The sequence below is a fragment of the Ictalurus punctatus genome, chromosome 3, assembly GCF_001660625.3.
Source record: "Ictalurus punctatus breed USDA103 chromosome 3, Coco_2.0, whole genome shotgun sequence".
Taxonomy (NCBI): Eukaryota; Metazoa; Chordata; class Actinopteri; order Siluriformes; family Ictaluridae; genus Ictalurus; species Ictalurus punctatus.
The window spans coordinates 30,944,210-30,969,382 of record NC_030418.2 but is presented as its reverse complement, the minus strand read 5'-3'; the positions used below and the strand labels follow the sequence as shown (position 1 = coordinate 30,969,382).

Here is a 25,173-nt window from a genome sequence, read left to right as displayed (position 1 = left end):
ATGTTCTTAAGGAGGAAGAACTGCTCAAGTTATTGCTTGGCCTAGATTCTCTCTCGCTTTCGCTCTCGCTCTCTCACTTTCTGTCAGAACAATATAGGCCAACACAAAGAAAGCAGTAGTTCCTTTGAATCTAGTTTCGTGAAGAGACGCTCTTGCATGTGTACTGTTTTTTTTTTTGTTTGTTTTTTTTTTTAAATAAAAAACTTTCACTTGACCACAATACAGACGTCTTGATGCTCAGACAGTAGAGACACGGTCTCATTCAGATGAACCCAGACTTCCATTACTGACATGATTTGATGACTGCTCTCTATGAGTCACGCACTTCCGTCGGTGAAAACATTCCACGAACTCGAAAGCCACGGCTGTGTACTTTCACTAATAGCATCGGCCTCTCGGGCTCATATTTGCCTTCTCCGTCCTAAATCACACGTATTTTATGAGCATCGCCAAAATGGACCACAGCACTGTTGTGTAAATCCACCAACCTTACTCTAGAGCGAGTATCAACTTCGGGGATGTCGTTCTTACACAAGAAAAATACGCTGGAAAATGCGGTGAGATCACTAAGCTACTGTAGATCAGAATCCGCACCACCTCCTTTGAGAAACTGTAAATAAAAAAAAAAGCCAGGGGTGCTTTAGCTGATTCTGGTCCCATGAGTTTCAGCTAGGGCTCCAGGGATCATGATGTAATACTGAAGAGCAGCAGTTTCAGGACTACTTCTTCTTTTTTTTATTTATTTATTTATTTATTTTTAACCACATCCACTGACTGAACTCTCAGGCAAGATGCTGTAATTTGGTTCAGAGATGCTGGAAGAAACTTTTCCTCCCTCCTAAGTCGTTTGATCAATACAACATCAGACACATATATTTCAGGTTAGTATGTTTGTTTTGTTTTGTTTTTATAGCACAGGCATTTTTAATTACAGGATCCTTTATATACTGCTAAAATATAGATCATATACCTATGCGATAGGCATTATGTATCGCTACAGTAATTAGCCTTTCTTTTTTTAACGAACACCTGTTTACTTAAATTAAAGTGCTCATTTTGAGTGATAAGAGAAATCTGCAATGTCGACCACCTACTGCTCACAGGTTCATATTACGACCTTGTCCATATGGCAGCATCATTTTTGTGGCTAAGAAAGTAACAATAACCACCCAGACTATGTTTACAATTTACAATTCCAGTTTAATTGCTCATAAACCAGGCAGTAAAGCCCGTCTGTTTGGTGAACTTCACCTCTGTGCCTACTCACTCAACTAAACAAAATGCATTTTAGTAAAAAAAATATTCACAATATGATTGCTAACAAGATGGCTGTTTTATATGCGTCTGTAGTGGCATTCAGTTCAGTTCAACCGCCCACTGAATTCAATGCTTATATCTGTAGAAAGGCACGATATGCTTTAAAAAAAAAAAAAAAAAAAAAAAAAAAAAAAACACAAAGCTTTTAATGTTTAATTTGTTGATTCTTTTGATGCTTGTGAATCAGTTGAACAGATTCGTGATCCACTCATTTCAGGATCTATGTAAAGTTCTTTGTAGTACTGTAAAGTTACATACTGTAAAGTTCTTTGTAGTACTGTAAAGTTCTATGCTGTAAAGTTTTATAGTACTGTAAAGTTCTTTGTAGTACTGTAAAGTTATATACTGCAAAGTATTATAGTACTGTAAAGTTATATACTGTAAAGTTTTATAGTACTGTAAAGTTCTTTGTAGTACTGTAACGTTATATACTGTAAAGTTTTTTTGTAGTACTGTAAAGTTATATACAGAAAAGTTTTATAGTACTCTAAAGTACTGTACAGTAACACTGAATTGAATATCAAGGTACATAAAAACCTTGTTTTTTTTATTTTTTTCGTACTTAATTTAGGATACAGTAACACTCGTATGATGATGTTAGATGGATCTTGTCTGCAGTTATGGCACACTTTATACAAGGACTCATACAGTAGATCCATTTATAGCTGCTCACCTGCATACTCACCTGGGATCAGTTGCATTGTCTCGATAATTATTTATGAGGATTTTTGAGAGGCAAAGATGGACTCTATACCAGCGCTGTCACTTTAAGAAATGTCATAAGTCTGATGCCACTTGTTTTCCCAGAGCAACCCAAGATCCATGATGTGCAGCAGAGCTGGAGCACAGACCGACTGTGTCAACATTCACACTGCTCAAATGCCAAAATCTTTTGTTAAGTTGTTCATATTATCTTTTGAATGTGGGCTACAGTATATCGGATACTAGATTGAACCCTGACCTAAAGCTGTGGCTTCTGTTTAATTTTACTATTCAAATAAAAGTTAACGAACGGATATGCAGTTAACCGTTTGGACAGGGAGAAAGGTCTTTAAGGTGGTGTACACACGCCTTTGCTGGGTGACTTTAATTCCACTGCAGCAACAACACTGGCTTATGAGGCGAACACCGTTTATGAGAAATGTTCTAGAAAAACTGTGAACTGCTGTGGAATCAAAGAAGCAGCATGAAATCAGCACAAGTAGAGTTCATAGCTGCAAATGAACTGCAAACGCAGTGAGTAGAAATAGTTTGAGCGGAGCTAATATGACAGAATCTCAAGCCAACCTGCGGAGTTTAACCTCAAGTTTGTGCGCCTCTTTCTTCCTCCTCATCGAGCGATAACTACGACCTTGCTCTTGACTGAATTCTGCACTGATGGAAAGAAAAAGAAAACAACAACACTCATCGTTCTCACTATGAGTGTTACCTTACCTCTCAGTGAACTCGAAATGCAGCTAGCTAAGCGTAGCGGATTTTTATTTTTTTTTCAACTATCCACACTTTTTTTTAAATCATTTTGTCCATTCGTCCATCCATTTTCCATACCGCTTATCCTACACAGAGTCCCAGGGAACTCGGGGCAGAATTCGCGGGACACCTTGGAACGGCGTGCTTGGGCACAATCATACACAGTCACACAATACAGACAATTTGCTAATGCCAGTCAGCCTACAACGCATGTCATTGGACTGGGAGGAAACCGGAGTACATGGAGGAAACCCTAAAGCATGGGGAGAATATACAAACTCATGTGTGCACACAACCGCCAACCCCGGAGGTGTGAGGCAAACCCACTTAGTCCACCTCAGTGTCAGTTAACTTCATAGCTAGCGACTCATCATCACTGCTACTAATCACCATCATTTAATGTTACTTTACATTGGGGCAGTTAAGGCTCTGGGTTACTGACCAGAAGGTTGTGGGTTCAAGCCCCAGCGCTGCCAAGCTGCCACTGTTGTGCCCTTGAGCAAGGCCCTTAACCCTCTCTTCTCCAGGGGGCGCTGTATCATGGCTGACCCTGCGCTCTGACCCCAACTTCCTAACATCCTGGGGTACGTGAAGAAAAGAATTTCACTGTGCATATGTATATGTGCTCAATAAAGACTCATCATCATTACTCCGATAGCTTCTTCCACACCCCCCAAAAAAAGTATGTCCTTTATTCAGCTTGAAATCGTTTCTTGCTGAGTCTCCAACAATTCCGGACACATCTTCGAAGGTTTCTCTCGGCAGTACTGACAAAGATGAGGTGAAAATCTTTCCATTGCACGCGACGGTTATTAAATAATGCTCATATTTCTGTAGTAAACAGCTTCAGCTTGTTGTAAAACGCTCCCTACCGGTACCTCGAATAGCTGTACGCTTCCCTACCCCGAACAGCTTTCAATCCTCATCTAAACCACTCTACACACTTAGTCAGCTAGAAGTCAACTCCTAATTGCTAGCTTAAAACAACTTTTGTTGTTAGCACGTCGAGTCGGTTTGACGTAAAACCCCCATCGATTCTGATCTGACTGTTCATATCCGATCTGCATCAGATTTCAGTGTCAAATATGAAAGTGACTCAGAATGGAATTGCAAATTCTCAGTGTGATTCACTGTAATGTTGGGGAAATGTCAAATATGACGAAAAACAATCGTCTTTTTAAGGAATTATTTGCGGTGGAAATGGTACTGATGTATATTTCTGCGCACAGTGTTTGACAAATGCTGCTTACCTAAGCAGCCATTTGCATGGGACTGTGTGTGTGTGTGTGTGTGTGTGTGCTTTATTATCAAGTTCGAGGAAGGGTTGGGCTTTCCTTTTGTCCTCAACTCCCAGGTCATCGTTTCATGTTTGACTTGCTGTTTGTTTCCCGTTCCCATTGGCGTATTGTATTATCATGCATCACTCTTTGGTGTTCCTCTTGTGCGACATGAAAGCCGCCGCAGGCCGACTCGCCCCGCGTCAGTGCTTTAGTTTCACACCGAGCGCCGAGATCCAGTGTTGTATACACCGCTTGCACGCTGTAGCTTTCGGGGTGAGCCGCTTTCGGTGCCGTTCTTTTATGCTGAGAGATGTAAAGATCGGTTGGAAGTCATTCTGAGTAAACACGTATAGTGTAATTACTGACCGGGTGGGATGGGCCATGTTTGAATGCTCGACTTTCCCGTCTGTCAGCGCTGATTGATGGGTGTTTTCTCAGCCTCGGAGCGCCCTGAGGAAAGAAAGAGCCCTTATTTTAAAAAGGCAGACAAAAACAACGTCCGGCGGGAAAACGGAAGCATTGTATTGCGGCATCTTTAAAGTTGGCAGAAGAAAAGCATGCTGTAAGTGATGTTCAACTTTGACACGGCAGATTGCGTATCGAGAGGAAATGTGTGCTTGCAGTTAATTCGAGTAGATTGAGGTATTATAGTGAAAACAATAGTCGAGGCTTTAAAGAGCTTTTATGGAGACGGTGGATGTAATCAAATGGATAAACACATCAGAGCTGTGCCTTTAATGAAAATGTATACTGCATAGGTCTCTGATATGAAGATGTTTAGACTAGTAGTGAGGTGGGTGAATTCCTCAGTAAAGCTGAACTTTTCGACATAGCTAAGCTGCATTTTGTGTTTGATTAAACTCCCCTGGCCTGTGTGCGACGGTGCTGTGTTTTTGTCGGATCCCTAAAGGGCAGCATTACAAATCTGTGCTGTTCTTAAGCAGGCTAATAAAGGCCTGCTGGAGATTAATTACAGGTGCTTTATTTTCTCTCCTGACACTCTTTTCAGAGCAGCGTCTTCTAAACCAAGAAACTCGAATGTTTTTTTGCTGCAAATGTGTGTCGATTTTTTTCCCAGACCATTTTCACCAATGTGTTGGTGTATAACATTAATCCTGTATGTGCAAATGACCCCCCCCCCCCCATCTTGCTCTCTCTTTGTTTCTCCTGTCACTTTCTCTCTACATCTGTCTTTCACTTTCTTTTTGTCTCCTTCTCTCTGTCTCTATATCTGTGTCTCTCTGTCTTCTCTTTATCGTTCAATGTCTCGCTCTCTCTTTCTTCATCTTTCTCTCTATGGCTCTCTTGCTCTGTTCCTGTCTCTCTCATTGTCTTTCTGTTTCTATCTGTCTCCATCTCTGTCTCTGGTCTCTCCCTCTCTCTCTCTCCTCTCCCTTTTCTCTCGGTCTGTCTCTCTGATTCTCATATCTCTTTCTCTCTATATCTCTGTCTCTCACTTTTTTTGTCTCTTTCTCTCTGTCTCTATATCTGTGTCTCTCTGTCTTTTCTCTGTTTTTCTTTCTCTCTCTGTTTCTTCATCTTTCTCTCTATGGCTCTCTTGCTTGTTTCCTGTCTCCCTCTCTGTCTCTCTCTCTGTCTCTCTCTCTCTCTCTCTCTCTCTCTCTTCTCTCAGTTGCTCTGTGTTTCTCCTATCTCTTTCTCTCTATATCTTTGTCTCTCACTTTTTTGTCTCTTTCTCTCTCTATCTCCATATCTGCGTCTATCTGTCTTTTCTCTACTTTTCTTTGTCTCTCTCTCTCTCTCTCTCTCTCTCTCTCTCTCTCTCTCTGTCTCTTTTATTCTTCATCTTTCTCTCTATGTTGTTCTTGCTCTCGTCCTGTCTCTCTCATTGTCTTTCTCTCTCTCTATCTGAATCCCTCTCTGCCTCTGGTCTCTCTCTCTGTCTCTCTCTCTCTCTCTCTCTCTCTCTCTCTCTCTCTCTTCTCGCTCCCTTTTCTCTCTCTCCTTCTGTCTTGTCTCTTCTCTCTCTCTCTCTCTCTCTCTCTCTCTCTCTCTCTCTCTCTCTCTCTCTCTCTCTCTCAATTCAATTTTCAATTCAAAGTACTTTGTTGGCATGATTGATTACATACAGTATTGCCAAAGCATCAATATAGCTAAGAAAGGAGAATTAAAAACAGTAGTAATAATAAAATAAAATAAAATAAATGATTATAGGAATCATAGTTGTAAAGATTTCGCTGATACCGGCCTCAGAATTAAATTCCTGGACCCGCGCTGCTGTTACCTGCTCAGTACCGAGCTCTCGAAGACAGTGAAAACGTTCAGAAAGACAGAGTTCATAGAAAGCTTCCTAGTTTATTGCTGATAGAGACAGTAGAGACAGAGTATATATATATATATATATATATATATATATATATATATAGGAAAAGAGGAAGAGTTAGATCATTGCTTGTGTCAGAACAGGGACAGGGACTTCTGAGAGAGAGAGAGAGAGAGAGAGAGAGAGAGAGAGAGAGAAAGCGAGAGAGACAGAGGGAGAGAGAGAGAGAGACAGAGAGCATGTCTAAGTGATGTGGAAATTATTACTAATAAAATAGAATAAAAAATAGTAATTATTACAAAAATAAGTCAATCAAAAATATAAATGAAAAAGCATGGTTCCAGTGTAAAGGACAAAAGTATAAAGGTTACAATAATTATATACATTAATGCCATAAAATAAAATACAATACGGTAAATTGGAAATAAGTAAATAAACAGTATGTTGAGAGTCTCTCTCTCTCTCTCTCTCTCTCTCTCTGTCTCTCTTGCTCTGTCTCTCTCTCTCTCTCTCTCTCTCTCTCTCTCTCTCTCTCTCTTGCTCTCTCGCTCTCTCTCTCTCTCTCGCTCTGTCTCTCTCTCTCTCTCTCTCTCTCTCTCTCTTGCTCTCTCTCTCTCTCTCTCTCTCTCTCTCGCTCTGTCTCGCTCTCTCTCTCTAAGGAATTTATGTCTCACATCCATCTGCTTTAAAACTCTGGTTGAACGACAGTCACCCCTTTCCGGTCCGTCAGCTATTATAACAGCGTTCTTATACCATCGATGTGCGTCTTCATACAAATGCACAGAATATATCCAAAATTTCAACTTGAGATCATTTCCAGGTGCAAAGATAGTATTGGTATTACAGTATTGGAAAATGTATGTGGATTTTATTTGCATCTGGCAATTTGGATTTTATTTAGTCGGTACTTTTTCATCACATCTGAGGCACAGTTCGTAATATTTTGAGCGCTATCGTGATTTAGGCTTCCTCGGTTAATTAAACATGACAAATTGTGTGTAATATCGGTTAGCTGAAGTTAGCCAGCTGGCTAGGCAGAGGCATGGCTACAAGCAGTGACGTTATTAGTTTATCAGAATGATCCCAGCAGTGACGGAGTGGCATCACCGTGTTTCGAACTATTTTATCGACTGATTAGGAGAGAAATGTTTCATCCGTTGTTCTACGTTCTCAACGTGCACTATGTACGTTTTTAATCCACACGTTTTGTACATCACGTAAACGGTTGGAGCTTAGTTTCCGTGAGGATAATCACAGTTAATAAGTATTTCTTTTTTTTTTTTTTTTTAGAATTCTGTGAGATGAATACAAATGAATGTGGTCCCTTCCCAGGTCAGGTGATCCAGGTTCAGGCCAGTTGGCTCCTTATTCCCAGCTCTAACTCGCCAGGTTTAGCTATGTCATCATGTCAGACGGAGCACCATCTGCCTGTTCTAGCTTTTTTTTTTTTCTTCCCCCTAGCACTTTTATATAACTACATTTTAACATAGCTCACTCGACACTGCAGTTAGATATCATTTCCAGCCGACCCTTGTGCATTAAATTAAAAAGCGCCAGCTCGAAATGGAGCTGTGCATTGAACTGTGTAATACGGGATTCCACATTTAAAATAAATAAATAAATACATGCATACATAAATTCACTCAGTGTGACTAAGCAGTCATTTTGCAGATTTAAGCAGGTTTAGATTTAAAGATGAACACTGAGGGATTGTTTTAAAGAATTAAATGTAACAGGAGCACGTTCGCCTTACACCTCCAGGGTCGGGGGTTCGATTCCCACCGTGGCCCTGTGTGTGCGGAGTTTGCATGTTCTCCCCGTGCTGCGGGGGTTTCCTCCGGGTACTCCGGTTTCCTCCCCCAGTCCAAAGACATGCATGGTAGGCTGATTGGCGTGTCCAAAGTGTCCGTAGTGTATGAATGGGTGTGTGAATGTGTATGTGATTGTGTGCCCTGAGATGGACTGGCACCCTGTCCAGGGTGTACCCCGCCTCGTGCCCGATGCTCCCTGGGATAGGCTCCAGGTTTCCCCGTGACCCTGAAAAGGAAAAAGCAGTATAGAAGATAGATGGACGGATGGATGTAACAGTAACACGTTGCAATAACAGTACATGAAAAATCATGCGCTAATACCTGAATTAATACTTACTTAAATATGAACTAATGATGAATTAAGGCACGTACCAATGAACCTTAATTATGACGTGAGTCTCATGTGTGAATAACGACCACCTTAAGTACACGTTAGTACATGTTTGTTAGTGAACGTATTAATGAACACGTAGATGTGAACTAAAACAAACCCTCACTGTAAGAAAGAATACGAATGAAATTTAACGTGCATCATTTCAAATTGTTTATATGATTTATCATGTGCAGCTGCGTACACAAACGCTATTGGATGGCGCTGCAGTACTTTCATCATTTACATCGCTCCTCCTTATCGAACGTAGAAAGACGCAGGAACAATTAAACGCCGATTACGCCATCCTGTGATGTCTGTGTACGCAACTGCATATGATAAATTATATAAACGATTTGAAATGATGCGCATTTAATTTGTATTCTTTCTAATAGAGCGTGGTTGATTTATTTCACCCCTACGCGTTAATTAATACATTACGTCGTAACAAACATGTACGACTCAAGGTGGTCGTTATTTACCTATGACTTCATAAGACTCACGTCGTAGTTAAAGTTCGCTCTTCATTACTTCGTGATTAGTACCTGCCTTAACTCATCATTAGGTCATATTTCAGTAAGTATTAGTTCAGGTATTAGTGCATGATTATGCATGTACTGTTATTGTAAAGTGTTACCATGGTAACCATAAATGAATAAACACACTGTAAAACCGGATAAGTTCATTTAACGCAAAAAATTCAAGGAAACTAATTACCTCAAAATTTTTAAGTTGATACATCAATTTCTTTAAAGCCAAATACAACAACAACAAAAAAATTTAAATGAGAAAGTGTGTGTTCATTTTTTTGTTATATTTAAGTGTATTTGGCTTAAAGAAATTGATTCATCAACTTAAAAAATTTGAGTTAATTAGTTTCCTCAAATTTTTTTTGAATTAAATGAACTAATCCGGTTTTACAGTGCAGTATGTTGTTCTTTTTTCTTTTTTTTTTCCTTTTTTAAAAAAAAAAAATCATTTGTAAATTGCTGTAGATTAAGAGGAATGAAGCACGTCAGTATTTCGAGGCGGTAACAGTACATCGGGCCCACTTCCACATTATCATCACGGTCGATGATTATTTAACCATTTTTGTACAGTCCTAGCTGTATGTAAACACAGTTACTGTAAATATGACCGCCACCTTTTTCACTCTCACTTTATATCAGCGGTTTGCAAGCTCCTCTTTCTCACAATCACACTCACAAGTGGGTGTGGTAAAAGCCATCCTGTTGTCTGTCAGTGTTCCCTAAAATGCGTTTCTCAGCCGAAACAGTAACAGGTAGACACGTGCACACACCCGTTACAGAAGTTAACAGTGCTGACGCTGCAGTATTTAGCTGTGTGTTTAACATGTGTACGCGTTATCTCTCTTATTGACTGATTGCGTTTTAATAATCCGGTATCTGCGGTCATTAATCTCCTCATTGGAAATCTACAAGGAAACCACATTAACGCATGAATAGCATGATATCCAAGACATGTAAATAATATTCCGATGCAAGCAGAAATCAATTAATTTGGGCGGATGGAGTGAGAGAGAAAAGAGCAGCCTGAACACGGCGCATTCACACACTGTATACTTTCTTATGCAGCTCCATGGTTAGTTTGGCATGCATTTACTTTCAAATCTCTCTCTACACACTCTCGTACACTCGCTCTCTCTCACGCTCTCACTCCTTTCTTTAGACTCAAAGCATTTTATGTATTTCCAGAGCGTGCAAGCGTTTCCATATTTATTTGATCACCACCTCACGTGCCTGATACACTACCCGCCAGCTCCTCATTTGCACATGTATGCTGGAATTATGAAAAATAATTACTTAGCCTCGACACCAAATCCTAATCCACAGTGGGAGCCAAATTCCACCTGCATCCTGAATTCATTAAGACACGTGAGTAATCTGTCTTCAGGGAAAGCAGAGCCGTACTCGTATAAATAAATAAATAAATAAATAAATAAATAAATAAGTAAATACACACGAGCTAGAAATGAAGTGAAGCACAGCTTCCTCGTTTGCCACATTACAGTTGTGTTCAGGTGTTTTGTTCATCGATGGTGATAAATACACAGCAGAATAAGCTAATTTGGTTAGGAGTGCTTTTAGAGGCTGGTATTGTGGTCATGATGACACAAATGGGATAAAATAATCACTTTGTTTGATTAATAGGACCAAATAAGTAGACGCGTCACCATTGACCAAGTCTTATCTGACGTGGTCAAAAAGCTCACAGTTCAAGCTGAAATAAATGCGCTGGACCTAACTGGATGGTTTTTCTCCCCAATTTGGTCTCGCCATTTCGTGCCCACTAGCTAACGATATCACACAACAGCTATCCAACAGAGAGGGTGGGGCAAACTCGTGCTTCCTCTCAGACAACCTCTGTATTTTTCAACCTGCTGCTCATTCTGCATCACAGGGCAGCGTAACACACTCGGAGGAAAATGCTATCCACCCTCTTCCGCATACGTGAGCTCATAGATGCTAGCACGATAGGCTAGCATCAGTGTGATTGACAGGGGAGAGAGAGTATGCTGTCTCTCCTGCAGTGAAAACACAGACAGCGTTGTTCTCTTAGCTTCTGCCCACCAATGGCCGTCCGTGTCGTTGTCGGGAGATCGTGAGCTCGAACGCTTCTCTGTCGCGTCACTCTGGAGCCGACATGCGAGTTGTCGAGGTTTGGATTAAACCCAATTCAAACTTAATAAGAAATATACTAAACTTTGAAAGTGGTGGGTTTCAGGTTCTATTACAAAAGGAAATAATAATGGACCCTCTGGTTATGCTTCACAGACCCGTTGGGTCCCCAGACCTCATTTTGTGTTTGAGGGATCATTTGCATATTGTACGCGTCAGCCCAATATTATCATAACGATTACCAAATGATAGATTGTACAGCCGTATTAGACGTGCGGTCTGTTCCTTTTCAATTTTAATAGCTACTTGTGATTTTTTTTTTTTATGCTTTAGAGTAGGAAATACAAATCAGACTTTTTTGGTAAATTGAAAGAAAACAAAAACAGCATCTGCTCCCAAAATCCTTGAAGATCAATAACATCGTATTTCAGAATTTCAAAGCGGTTCTTCCGTTTCATTGTGCGCGCACGGCTTTTCTTCGCGCCGTGTGTTTGTGTGTGTTCTGCCAGCTGCACACACCAGCACACGCGTCCCCAGGGCCTTTGGCTCCACAGGTGAGCCGTTTATGCAGCTCCTGATTGCCATATGAAGCCCAGCTGGCTGTCAGAAGAGCTGGAGACTCCTGGGAGTTCATCCCTAATTACGCCATCGCTAATTATGCCACGCTGCGTATGCTAACTTGCTGTTGTTGGTAAACTGGCTTTGCTTTCTATTGTGAAATGGCCTGACCTTTGGCCATCAGCAGACAGAATCTATGAATCCGTGCTAGTCTGATTGACTATCCTGTAGCTCAGCTATCATTAAATCTCGATGTGCAGCCCAATTTCTGCTTGACATTTAGGTGGCAGATGGAGAAAAATATCTCAGTGACTTATGAGAGGACAAAGTGTGACTTTTTAACCGGAGACTAAACAAAGGATTTTCCAAATCGTCATTTTGGCGTTTTTTTTTCCCCCGTTGTTTTTTTTTCTCTTCCGTTCGCCTCATTAACGCGTCTCTTCATCGCTACTTCTTGCCGTCAGTTGAAAGGTCATGGTCTGCTGAAATAAATCCGAATAAATTTGGGAGGAATATTAACTCATCTATGAGGCCAATAAATGAAAACATCCACAGGCTACATTCACACATCCAGGAATTTTATTTTAAAGTACCATTGGATCCATCCATTTTGCAGCATCTCTTGTTCTCGTCTCTGTTTTTTCTGTGTGTGTGTGTGTGTGTGTGTGTGTGTGTGTGTGTGTGTGTGTGTGTGTGCATTAAGCCTTGATCTGATCAGGCTTTAAATGCAGTTGAATTTGTCTTGGTGCATCAGCTCTGATCTTGCATGGTGATTTATCATGAATCAGCTCAGCACACTTCCTTTATTTAGGCTTTGTCCTGGTTTGTGGTGTGATTTTCCATTCATTCACTTCTCTTTTGTCTACAGTAACAGAGATAATATGCAGAATAACACTGGATCACTTACACTTATGAACCGAATTATAAACTCTCTCGCTCTCGCGCTCTCCCTCGCTGTCGAATTAATAAGACAAAAATTATATCGTGTCTTCAATCTGAAGACTTTAACTTGGAGGAGAACGTGCTGACGGTTACAAAAGGAAAATGGTAGTTTTGTATTATTGCCTCTCACGAAACTGGAGATAAATTGATCGTCGCCATATGGCAACGCCATGCAGTAAAGGGTTTAATAAGCATCTCTTTACAGTCTTATCAGGAATGAGATGCTTTGCTTTTTTTTTTTTAAACAAGAACACGTTTTAATCTGTTTATTATTAGGGTCAGATTGTGCGGCGTGTCTGCCGTGTAAATGAGCTGTTACTATAGAGACAATAATGTATTATAAGGAATGCATAAATATAAGCGTGTGATTTGCTTTTGCAGCCAGAATTACAATTAGAGCTGCTGCTCCGGATCGATCGCGATAGACAATGTGGTTATAAGACATTAACGAATAATGCCCTGATGTCAGTATTACATACATATCATCAGTACTTTTATGACACTTTTCCTTTAATAATGTATCCTTTTAGAGCTTCATTTAAAATCGAAATAAAAAGCTCGGTACCAATGACTAGGGTACGATCACGCCGGCGTTTCCACTGATTGACAGGGTAGAGGCGGGATGACAGATTATTCATAATAGTGGAGCTAAAAATACAAATACCATACCTATATCTTCTTTTTTTTTTTCTTTTTCCAATTCAGGCACATAGGAAAGGAATTGAGGGTTACGGTGGCTTTCTGGTAGCTCTTGGATTGGATCTCCAACCTCAATCCGGACAGCATTATCTGTCACTATTTTTATTTATTTATTTATTTTTAAACTGCTAAAGACCCACCTCTTCTGTGAGCACTTAACTAATCCCTAAAATGCCAACCCCCACATTATTTCAAATAAATAAATAAAAAAAACTTTCTCTGGCTCTTACAGCTCTACTCTGTGCACTTTACTTCTGTAGAACTCAACTGAAAATCTCGTACGGTCACAATACTCGTATTGTTCTCCGCTTGATTGTATTTCCTCATTTGTAAGTTGCTTTGGATAAAAGCGTCCAGTAAATAAATAAACGTAAATGTAAATCTCGCACCCTTCTGGCCACTAGCATAGTAGCTACTACTGGCCTTCCGTGTATCATATTGAATTCAGTTTGATCTGTGTAGGGAGTTTAACAATAGACAGAAATCTGGATGTAAGTTCAGATCCCTGTCGAGCAAGCCAGTGACAACCGTGGTGAGGAAAAACAGGATAGTGGGATTAGAAATCATTCCTGACAAACAGTACTAAGTGATCAGTTTGAGCAGCTTGCGAAAAAGAGTGCTGGAATGAACACAGGACAGTCTTTATGATTAAAGCAGCAAGTTTTTGTTACGAAGCTACGGTATCCAGGTGAGCTTATGCACTGAAGGAAGTGCAGGTCTTCAGGTGATCCATGTGGAATCATTCACAAAAGCAGAAAGTGAGTCAGAAAGTGCTGCAAGCGTCAGGCTGAATCACGCAGCGGTATATCCTCTATCACTATCCTATTATACTATTTGCTTACATTGAAACTACTCAGCTGATTTTTCCCAAGCAGCAGAATTCTCAGAAAAACATCTTAACTGTTGCCATATTTTCATCCTGTCTTTGATAAAAAAAAAATAATAAAAAAAAAATTATCGCATGCGTGCAGGCAAACCATATCAGTATATATGCACTTATCCTCTCTGCATGTCCAAGCGTATCCTGCTGGAGCCCAACACACTCGCCTTCCTGCCTGTGGAGGGTGAAGAGCAGTGTGTCGGCTCTTAACTGCTCATCCGTGCAGTGATATCACGCTCCCTGCAGATCAGCTGGGTGGCTGAGGCCATGCTGCACTGGGAAGATGGGGCCTGGCTTATGCTAATGCTAGCATGAGGGAGGAGAGGGGATTGTGGGGCTTTGACACTGGACTGTCTCTAATAAGCTGGGTTTGTCAGAGCCACTGACTTGTAGGCGGATGATCTGGAGCTGCTTAAGTGTTTAATGACCTCCATTTGAAAAGCCTTTTTGAAGAAAGGGACTGTGTGTGCACACACACACTCTCTTACACTCTGTATATATCCTCATATTTAATATTGAATTGGTTTTAGAGTAAATGACTAGCCACTACGTGTTTCTATCAGTTAAAGTTTTAAATATGTTATCAAACTATTGATGGGTATTACATTGTTCCTGCTATCTAATATCACCACCAGGCATCCCTGGTGCATGAACTGACCTGCTTACACCGCTCAGTGCGGGCATTCACAAAGTTATTTAACGTGGCATCTACTTAACTTAGACATGGATCCCAATTAAAGGAGCAGTTTGCAATTTTCCTTACAAAAAGCTGCTTGTAAGGAAATTTTCCACAGCGATAATAATAATGACATAACACCAGTAATAAACATTACAAGTCTTATCTCATCTTTCCCTTTGACACCCTTTTGTTGATCTTAGTCATGCCTCGTAAGTTAACGTTTCAGAAGTAGCAGAGCTGAAGAGCTCCTTTCAGGATGTCATTTCTGGGCCAGAAAAATGAAAACAGAAGCCTGGAAGGAGGAAACTAGAAATATACAGGTACATTGCAGAGAGAGAGAGAGAGAGAGAGAGAGAGAGAGAGAGAGAGAGAGAGATAGATAGAGAGATAGAGATAGAAAGATGGATAGATAGATAGATAGATAGATAGAGATAGCGAAAGAGAGATAGAGAGAGATACAGAGAGAGAGAGATAGAGAGAGAGATATCGAGAGAGAGAGCTAGATAGAGAGATAGAGATAGAAAGATGGATAGATAGATAGATAGATAGATAGATAGATAGATAGATAGATAGATAGAGAGAGAGATAGCGAGAGACAGAGCTAGATAGATAGATAGAGTTAGAGAGATAGAGAGAGATATATAGATAAAGAGATAGAGATAGATAGATAGATAGATAGAGAGAGAGATAGCGAGAGACAGAGCTAGATAGATAGATAGAGTTAGAGAGATAGAGATAGATAGATAGATAGAGAGAGAGATAGAGATCGATAGATAGAGATAGATAGATAGATAGATAGATAGATAGATAGATAGATAGAGAGAGAGATAGCGAGAGACAGAGCTAGATAGATAGATAGAGTTAGAGAGATAGAGAGAGATATATAGATAAAGAGATAGAGATAGATAGATAGATAGATAGATAGATAGATAGATAGATAGATAGAGAGATAGCGAAAGACAGAGCTAGATAGATAGATAGAGTTAGAGATCGAGAGAGATAGATAGATAGAGTTAGAGAGATAGAGAGAGATAGATAGAGAGATATACAGAGAGAGAGCTAGATAGATAGAGAGATAGAGATAGATAGATAGAGAGAGAGAGATAGCGAGAGACAGAGCTAGATAGATAGATAGAGTTAGAGAGATAGAGCTAGATAGAGATAGAGATAGATAGATAGATAGATAGATAGATAGATAGATAGATAGATAGATAGATAGAGATAGATAGATAGATAGATAGATAGATAGATAGATAGAGAGAGAGATAGAGAGAGAGATGTATACATGCTATAGGAATAGATTCTGGGCTGGGATTGGGGGGGATTAGCAGTAGCTGTCATTGGAGAAGGCTGCCACAAAGTGATATCTAATGAATCTAATCCCAGTGACTTTCACCAGCTAGCATGCGGAATGCTAACAGCCCGGCTTGTCAATAACAATGACTCGCATCAACAGCCATTTCAAATCCTTCATCCCTCAGCCAGGCCTCATGCAAGCACACACACACACACACACACACACACACACACACACACACACACACACACCGCTGCCAAGTTGATATTACAGCGCTGATAACACACCCTGTCTGCTTGACCTTCCCTGTCTGGAGCTTGAGTGTGACTTGGCTGTGTTTGCCTGGACTTAAGATTTAAAAAAGGTCAACAAATGTCCTTTAGAGAGATTTTTAGCTCTGCACAGACCTCTCAAGATGTCACATTAGCGGCTTTAAGTGCCTAAGAAGGAAGCGCCGGTAGCACTGTGGAACAAATACTATGTAAAAAGCAAACTATTTTGCAGGTGTGCAGTTCAATATTCATTTATTTTACCCAGGCACTCCTTAAATGCACTCTTTAGATTGCTCAGATCTTTTCATTTAGCCCAGACAAACTTGTTCAAGATAAATTCAATTCCATTAAAATTGGAAAAGACCCGCATTACACTACCACCTGACGTTTGTGACGCATTATTTATGTCACGGCTAGTTTATGCTTTCCTCATTGTGTAGTGTCACAAGAATGAGGACAGGTCGCACTGTCCTGTCCCCGTGATCAAATATCATTTCACACTCGCTTCATTGCTTTTCGAGTCATTCAACTGTATTCTCCTATTGTCACTGTATTCATGGACGGGGAAAAAGTTACAGTTTTATAGAAAATGGCTGCGTCTGGGTCTGAAGTGTTGCTCGAGGAATTGAAAATCGATGTGTATGTTGGCGGTTTTATGGCGCAAACAAAGCAAGAGACATAACGCGACGTTAACAAAGCGAGGCAACATAAGGGAGAGTATAGCTTTTTTTTATATATAATGCCAGTGAGGCACATAGATGTCATCCGATTGTCTTTGTACCCGCTCATGGATGAGTCATATAGGTGAGTGTATTTTTGTATTTCTAGTCTTTCTGTTGTACCACCAGCCTGTTTTCAAAATTCCCCGTTTCTCCTCCACACCTCTGCAAAGTGACAAAAAAATTTTTTTCCATCTCCTGTCTCTTCTTGCATTATGTTGATAGATCATTCTCAGAGTTCCTTTGATAGAACATTGCTCTTTCTAGAATTTTCCATTCCTCCAGCAACACATGCATTCCCCCTGGCGTGACAGTGCATTTAATTTTAATAAAGGGAAAAAAAAAAAACTCCCAGGCATAGAACAGTGTTTGTGAAACAGGAGACATGAGCACAGTCCAGGGTTCACTTGATGACATAAGACAGGGTAAAAAGTCCCTCCAGGATTTTTTGCGATCGCAGAAATGAACGCACATTCAAGTAAAATGAATTTTACTTACCAAGGAGCTTGCAGTTTTTTCAGAATTACCGCAGATTTTCCACAGATTTGGGCCAAGACGCGTCATTTGACGTCGTTGCGACACGCGTTCAGCTTGTCGTCACACATGAGTACAGCTAAAAGTTCCAACGAACATCGCTGCGAAAAACAATATCGCGCAGTTGCAATTCCGCCAAGTCAAGTAGGTTTCCGCAAAAAAAAAAAAAAAAAAAAAAGCACAAAGTTGCATCACAAATTTTGATAAAAACCTGCAGCGAAATCGAGCATTTTTGGCCGCAACAATCACAAATAAATCCTGTACGGACTGGTTAACAGTGAACACACCGCATATACTCGTTTATACTGATTACCTACATGCATTATTGCAGTTTTCTTTGCAGCTACAGGCATCACTATGTATTATCATTTTAAATAAAGTTCCCACCGAAAAGGAAGTGTGTTACATCTTCAAATACTAGAGGCAGAGTGTATTAAAAATGCACCATCGGTGCATGAGCTCGTGTTGTTCTACGTGTCCCACCGAACGATTGTGGATTGAACTGCTGGGGTAGAAATCGATCTACTGTGTGCGTTGCATCTAAAAACTCTTCCGATATAATTCAGGTGTTAAATCGCCTTTGACAGAATGATGAACTCCAGATGTGGAAATGCAGCACCCTGTGTAGTGCCCTGCGAACATCTTATCAAAGATAAACAATGATTTTGTCTTTTAGTAAAGGGTTAAGAATGAATACAATTTCCTCATCATTAGGACACACAACCATGTATGAGCTTATTACTGTGCATGAATAATTGTTTTGCATGTCGTGTGACTGAGTTATAAATGTACACACTGCATTGTGGTCTAATTTTTTTTTATTTATTTTTTTTTAAAAGGGAATTTGCATAATGCATGCGACTTGGTCTGTTGCCTGTAGTGCTATTCAGGAACTTGTGTTGGGTGCAGGCTGTATACAAGTGATAATGACTGCAAACATCACACTCTGTGAGGAAGCGTCGGTCGTACTCAGGGCACGAATGTTGAGCAAGCAGCCTCACAGTGCTGACAAAACCACCGCTATAAAACTCCATCTATTTTTTACCACCTCGCTGGTACAGAGTAGTTAAAGTATAATGTGTAGAGCTGGCCTCATGCAGACATGGACTATATACTGTGTGATGGCATAACCGCATGACTGACCGGCTCTGTAGGTCCTCGTATATAGCACACAGCAGTGACTTTACGTCAGAGTGTGTGTTTACTCCAAGACTGCATTGCGTTGGTTTTGATGAATCACACCCAGAGCTTATCAGAGTTACTGTAATAGAGGATTGTTTTAACCATGAGTCAATCCAAAGTACACTAGTCACAGGAGTAAACATGGCCATATATATATATATATATATATAATGATAATGAGTCTTTATTAATCACATATACATGTGCACAGTGAAATTCTTTTCTTCGCATACCCCAGCATGTGAGGAAGTTGGGGTCAGCCATGATACAGCGCCCCCTGGAGCAGAGAGGGTTAAGGGCCTTGCTCAAGGGCCCAACGGTGCCCCTACCTATATATATATAAATGTATATGGGATTTAGGGTTGGATATATTTATTAGGCAGCACGTGAACAGGCAGTTCTCAAAGTTTATATGTTGGAAGCAGGAAAAATGGAAAAGTGTAAGGATCTTGACAAGGGCCAAATTGTCACGGCTAGATGACTGGGTCAGAGCAGCTCCAAAATGGCAGGTCTTGTGAGGTAGACAATGGGGACCTACATGATATTTATATTTATATGCATTATATTTATATACATTAACCTGTAGAAGGCACATGTTTCTAACCTTGGTCCTGGAGACCCTATAGTTGTTATGTTATATCTGTGTAGGATAAGCGGTACAGAGGATGGATGGATGGATGGATGGATAGGGATATTGACTTTTCTTGTAGGATATAAGGTTATACATCCTATAAGATGGGTTAGGGGTATAGCATTAACCCTTTCTTAATCAAAGCCTGATGATCACATGACAAATGAGTGAAAATGTGAGGCTTTATTTACTGTATACAGTGTCTTTCTTACACTCGTGGACGTTTGTAATTAATCTGAACCTTAACCGTTTCAGACAAATTGAGTCATTGGGAGAATTTGCTTATTTTATGCTTGGCATGTGGGTTTACTGTTATGCCCCGAGTCTATGTTTCACTGCTTGCCATGGAAAATGAATATTTATGCTATTTTGTACAGTTTAGGCTCAAGGAAGCACATGGACTTTATTTAAGCTTGTACTGCCACTGAGCACAGGAGGTGACCATCTCATTGTCCTGACTTTGCTTTATCACATACATAATAATGATTGTTCTTTATAATATGATGGTTAGGAAAGATGTGTGCGTGTGTGTTATATGTACACGCATAGCAGGAAAGTATAGAGCTGAAGCTCAACACTTTATTCTTGCATCTTTTGTGTTAGCAGGATCGCGGCCAGCATTTCCCCAGCCCTGGGGTTTAGAAGTAAGTTATGAGTAGGGTATTAATAGTAGGGCTGTTTGTCTTGTAGTACTGCCTGTGTATTCTGTGTAGAGAGCATATCACACATAACATCCATCACACATCAACACAGTTAAGTAGGGATATTTCTAGGTGTGTGTGTGTGAGTGTGAGTGTGTGTGTGTGTGTGTGTGTGAATAAGTGAGTTTGTGTGTGTGTGTGAATAAGTGAGTATGTGTGTGTGTATGTGTGAATAAGTGAGTGTGTGTGTGAATAAATGAGTGTGTGTAAGTGAGTGTGTGTGAGTGTGTGTGTGAATAAGTGAGTGTGTGTGCGTGTGTGTGTGAATAAATGAGTGTGTGTATGTGAGTGTGTGTGAGTGTGTGTGTGTGTGAGTGTGTGTGAGTGTGTGTGTATGTGTGTATAAGTGAGTGTGTGTGTGAGTGTGAGTGTGTGTGTGTGTGTGTGTATGTGTGTGTGTGTGAATAAGTGAGTGTGTGTGTATATGTGTATAAGAGTGTGTGTGTGAGTATGTGTGTGTGAATAAGTGAGTGTGTGTGAGTGTGTGTGTATATGTGTATAAGACTGTCTGTGTGTGTGTGTGAGTGTGTGTGTGTGTGTGAGTGTGTGTGAGAGTGTGTGTGTGTGTGTGTGTGTGTGTGTGTGTGTGTGTGTGTGTGTGTGTGTGAATACGTGTGTGTGAGTGTGTGTGAGTGTGTGTGTGTGAGTATGTGTGTGTGAGTGTGTCAGTGTTTTGTGTGAGTATGTGTGTGTGTGTGTGTGTGTGAGTGTGTGTGTGTGTGTGTGCATGTGTGTGTGTGTGTGAATAAGTGAGTGTGTGTGAGTGTGTGTGTGTGTGTGTGAGTGTGTGTGAGTGTGTGTGTGAGTATGTGTGTGTGAGTGTGTGTGAGTGTGTCAGTGTTTTGTGTATGTGTGTGTGTATGTGTGTGAGTATGTGTGTGAGTATGTGTGTGTGTGTGTGTGTGTGTGAGTGTGTGTGTGTGTATGTGTGTGTGTGTGTGTGAATAAGTGAGTGTGTGTGAGTGTGAGTGTGTGTGTGTGTGTGTGAGTGAGTGAGTATGAATGTGTGTGTGTGTGAGTGTGTGTGAGTGTGTGTGTGAGTATGTGTGTGTGAGTGTGTGTGAGTGTGTCAGTGTTTTGTGTATGTGTGTGTATGTGTGTGAGTATGTGTGTGAGTATGTGTGTGAGTATGTGTGTGTGTATGTGTGTGAGTATGTGTGTGAGTGTGTGTGTGTCTTCACAAATGTTCCAGTGAGCAGTTTGAATATATTTGGCATCAGCACTATGGCAACTGAACATTTTCCATGTAGTGAACACAGTTCTCTTAATTAAGATTAACATGGTGACGTTTTGTGTGTGCGTCTGTGTATCTGTGAGTGTGTGTGTGTGTGTGCGTATTTGTGTGTGTGTGCGTGTTTGTGTGTGTGTGTGTGCGTGTTTGTGTGTGTGTGTGTGTGTGTGTGCGTGTTTGTGGGTGTGTGTGTGTGTGTGTGTGCATGCATGTGTGGTCACCTCCAATGCAATTGGAACAGAAAAACACTGGACACAGTTGTGATAGCAGCTGTGGCTTTTCTCCTCCTGCTCCTTTAATCTCATTTTCTCTCTTTCTCTTTCTCTCTCTCTCCCCCCCTCTCTCTCTCTCTCCCCCTCTCTCTCTCTCTCTCTCTCTCTCTCTCTCTCTCTCTCTCTCTCTCTCTCTCTCCCCCCCTCTCTCTCTCTCTCTCTCTCCCTATCTTGCTCTCTCTCTCTCCCTCTCTCTCTCTCTCTCTCTCTCTCTCTCTCTCTCTCTCTCTCTCTGCTGTGCCTGTCACCACTGTTTGGCAAAGTCATCAGACAACCATCTGTAATTACAGACCACCACGGCCCGCCTGCTTCACCACCAGCCAAAAACACACAGTTTGTCACCGTTATGCTCACATTATAAAATAATAATTACACTTTCTGGTTGTGTCGGCGAGTCGCTGAGTCACAGCCATGGCGGTTTGTGGCTTTAAATAGAGACGCGGGGAGACACGATGTGTGCCTAGATCTGTTCTGTGTCTGCCCTGTGTTTCTCTTCCTACTGAACAACATAATATTGTCTTTAAAAAAAACCTTTACATTCCAGAAATGTCTTCTAATATATTCATAATGCATTACGTTAGATTAGATTTTCAGTAATGAAGCTTCCCCTTATTCAGTATTGCGTATATAATATGCTTTGCTGCATTATGAACACAATTCTACTAGAAGATTAGCGTTCCATTCTCAGGATTAGTTCAATGTTACAGTAAGAGGAAGCTGTAGAGGGTAGCAGTGTGTGATCATATGTACTGTATATCAGCTGTATTTGTTCATTATTCATCCTCAGTAAGCACTCTATCCTGGTCAGGGTCGTGGTTGATCCAGAGCCTATACCAGGAACCCAAGACCGCATTGTATGGGACACCAGTCCATCCACACACACTTATTAACACCTAGGGGATAATTTTTGTTTTTGGGAGGTGAAAGGGAAACCACACTGATGCAGGGAGATCATGGGAAACTCCGTGTAGATAGGAATCTGAGTTATGATAATGAGTCTTGATCATTTGGTCACAGCACAGTGAAATTCTTTTCTTCGCATATGCCAGCATATGCGTGCCAGGAAGCCACAGCATGCACGCGCCACAGCATGCCAGGAAGTTGGGGTCAGAGTTCAGGGTCAGGCATGATACAGCGCCCCCTGGAGCAGAGAGGGTTAAGGGCCTTGCTCAAGGGCCCAACAGTGGCAGCTCGGCAGCGCCGAGGCTTGAACCCCCGACCTTCCAGTCAGTAACCCAGAGCCTTAACTTTCAAGCCACCACTGCCCCAGGATCAAGTTACTTGGAGATGTGAGGTAGCAACACTACCGTGCTGTATACACTGCACTACAAGCTATACACTGAAGCTGTTATGAAACTCAATTTGAAAAATACTGTACACACTTCAAACACAAGGGTGGGAATTGGTGCTTTAGCGTGATACCATAACAAAAGATACCAAAGTTCTTTGTGGTGGGAAATAATTATTGTAGCGACAACTACAAGTGGTTAAAGAATCACGGACTGATGGAAGAATCATGGTTTGTTTACAGAAGAAAAGAGATAGATGGATGGAAGGAGCAAAAAACGGGAAAGACATTGTGTAAAAATAATAAACAGATGGAGTTAGACATGTACAAAAACGGTTCTTCTGTAGCATCGCTCTAAAGATCCTTCTCTGACCCACGCCCTCATATCAGTGCACCCTCCAATCACACATACCTGAGTGCTAGGGCAAGAGTTTGAAAAGACAGCCAACATGATTAACAGGCAGGTGTACATGTATTCTTGTCCTAACTGGTTGATGTAGCTCGTCCACATCATTTGTCTTTCTTCCATTTACAAAGCCAGTAGCGCTGCAGAGACTGGAGTTTCTCATCTGAGAACTGCTTTTATTAAATCTGCTGGAATGTGACGCGAACTTCACCAAGTAGTCCAAAAAAATTGGCCAGTATTGACTTAAAAATGACTAATCCCACCTTTACGTTGAAGAATCAGTCATCTTAATCATCTATGCCAAGGCCTGTTTGCATGTTTGCGCAAGAGTGTGTGAAATGCAGATAAACCTTTCAAGCCCGAATTGAAGTCTAGGTCCCATAAGCATGTAAGTCCAGTTCGAGCCTCAAGTCATTGGTTTTCAAAATTGAGTTTTTTTTCCAGACTCGGGCCTGTTTTTCCCGAGAGTTTGGCACGTTTGTTGGAGTGTGAAAACAGTTTTCGCGCCCAGGAGCATTGCAGAGAACTGGTCCTTGGTCCTCAAGAAAGCAGTGGGTTTTGGGGCTTCCACTAAACCGTGGCGTGAACCGCAGCAGGTATGGAAGCTTTGCTCACAGTGCTGCATGCTGACTGACATGATTGATTCAACTTGTCACTTTACTTCCTGTTCCATGATGGTGGGTTGTTATGGTCAGCGGAGGAGCTGGAACGCCCTATTAAACTGGAGAGAAGTCATCCATCCATTTTCCATACTGGTTATCATACACAGGGTTGTGGGGAGCCTACAGCCTATCCCAGGGAATGCAGGGCACAAGGCAGGGGGCACCTTGGAAGGGCACAATCGCACACACATTCACACACTGGAAATGCCAATCAGTCTACAGCACATGTCTTTGGACTGGGGGAGGAATCCAGAGTACCCAGAGGAAACCCCCAAAGCACGAGGAGAACATGCAAATTCTGTGCACACAGGCCCGAGTCAGAATTTGAACCCCCATGTGCAAGCATCTTTAGCACAAAGGCTTCACTGGAGCAATTGATTAGGCTTGAGATAAAGTTTTTTTTTAAAAACTAAATGTCAACAGCATTTAAACATATATCATTAATTGTGAAAGATGGCAAGCTGAACAGATTCAAGCATTTAGGCCAAGTGGATCCCGGACTCAAAATCATCACTGATGAGCTAGAACTCAATAGTAATGGTGTTAGCCAAACAAACAGTGCACATTTCATCTTATTAACAAAAGAGAGCTTGGTGAAAGATTAATTCAACATCAAATTAACGAAATCACACGGCAGAATCAGTGTCGATTTTAATTACATCGCCAAACTAGTCTCCTGCGCACGCTGTTTAATCACACCAGCCTTATTTGAAAGAGTTAATTTATCGCTGGAGGTTTTGCCGTGTCGATTACGTGATAACAGAAGCCTGGATTGATGAAGTGTGAAAACATTACTTGTTTCCAACAAATTGCTTCTGCTGAGGATGTTTCCAGTGTGAGGCGTCCTATAAAATCCCACAAAACTCGCTCTCTCTGTTTCAGAACAAGCCTTCCTTCCTTTCAGCTATCAAGTTACCTCCCGGTTATATTCTAATATTCCCAACAGCCTGTCTGTCTGTCAGTTATACATAATAATACAGGATGATCTTTGTGTCGAATTGGGCTTGTGGTTTGAGTCCGACCCGCTGTTTGCACCTGCTTCTTTTATT

The 25,173-nt window shown here is 41.1% G+C and overlaps 1 protein-coding gene across 7 annotated transcripts in view; it reads left to right on the top strand.

Moving 5' to 3' along the window:
- Positions 1-25,173, top strand: part of inpp4b (inositol polyphosphate-4-phosphatase type II B) — a 224,684-nt gene that overhangs the window by 106,262 nt on the left and 93,249 nt on the right. Inside the window, exon 1 of one of the 7 annotated variants that reach the window (XM_047153921.2) lies at positions 4,159-4,629. The exons of the other annotated variants lie outside the window; for them this stretch is intronic. Within the exon in view, the coding sequence (XP_047009877.1) occupies positions 4,625-4,629 (5 nt within the window). The 5' untranslated portion in view covers positions 4,159-4,624. Of the gene's footprint in view, positions 1-4,158; positions 4,630-25,173 lie in introns of those variants that run through there. 7 annotated transcript variants of the gene reach the window in all.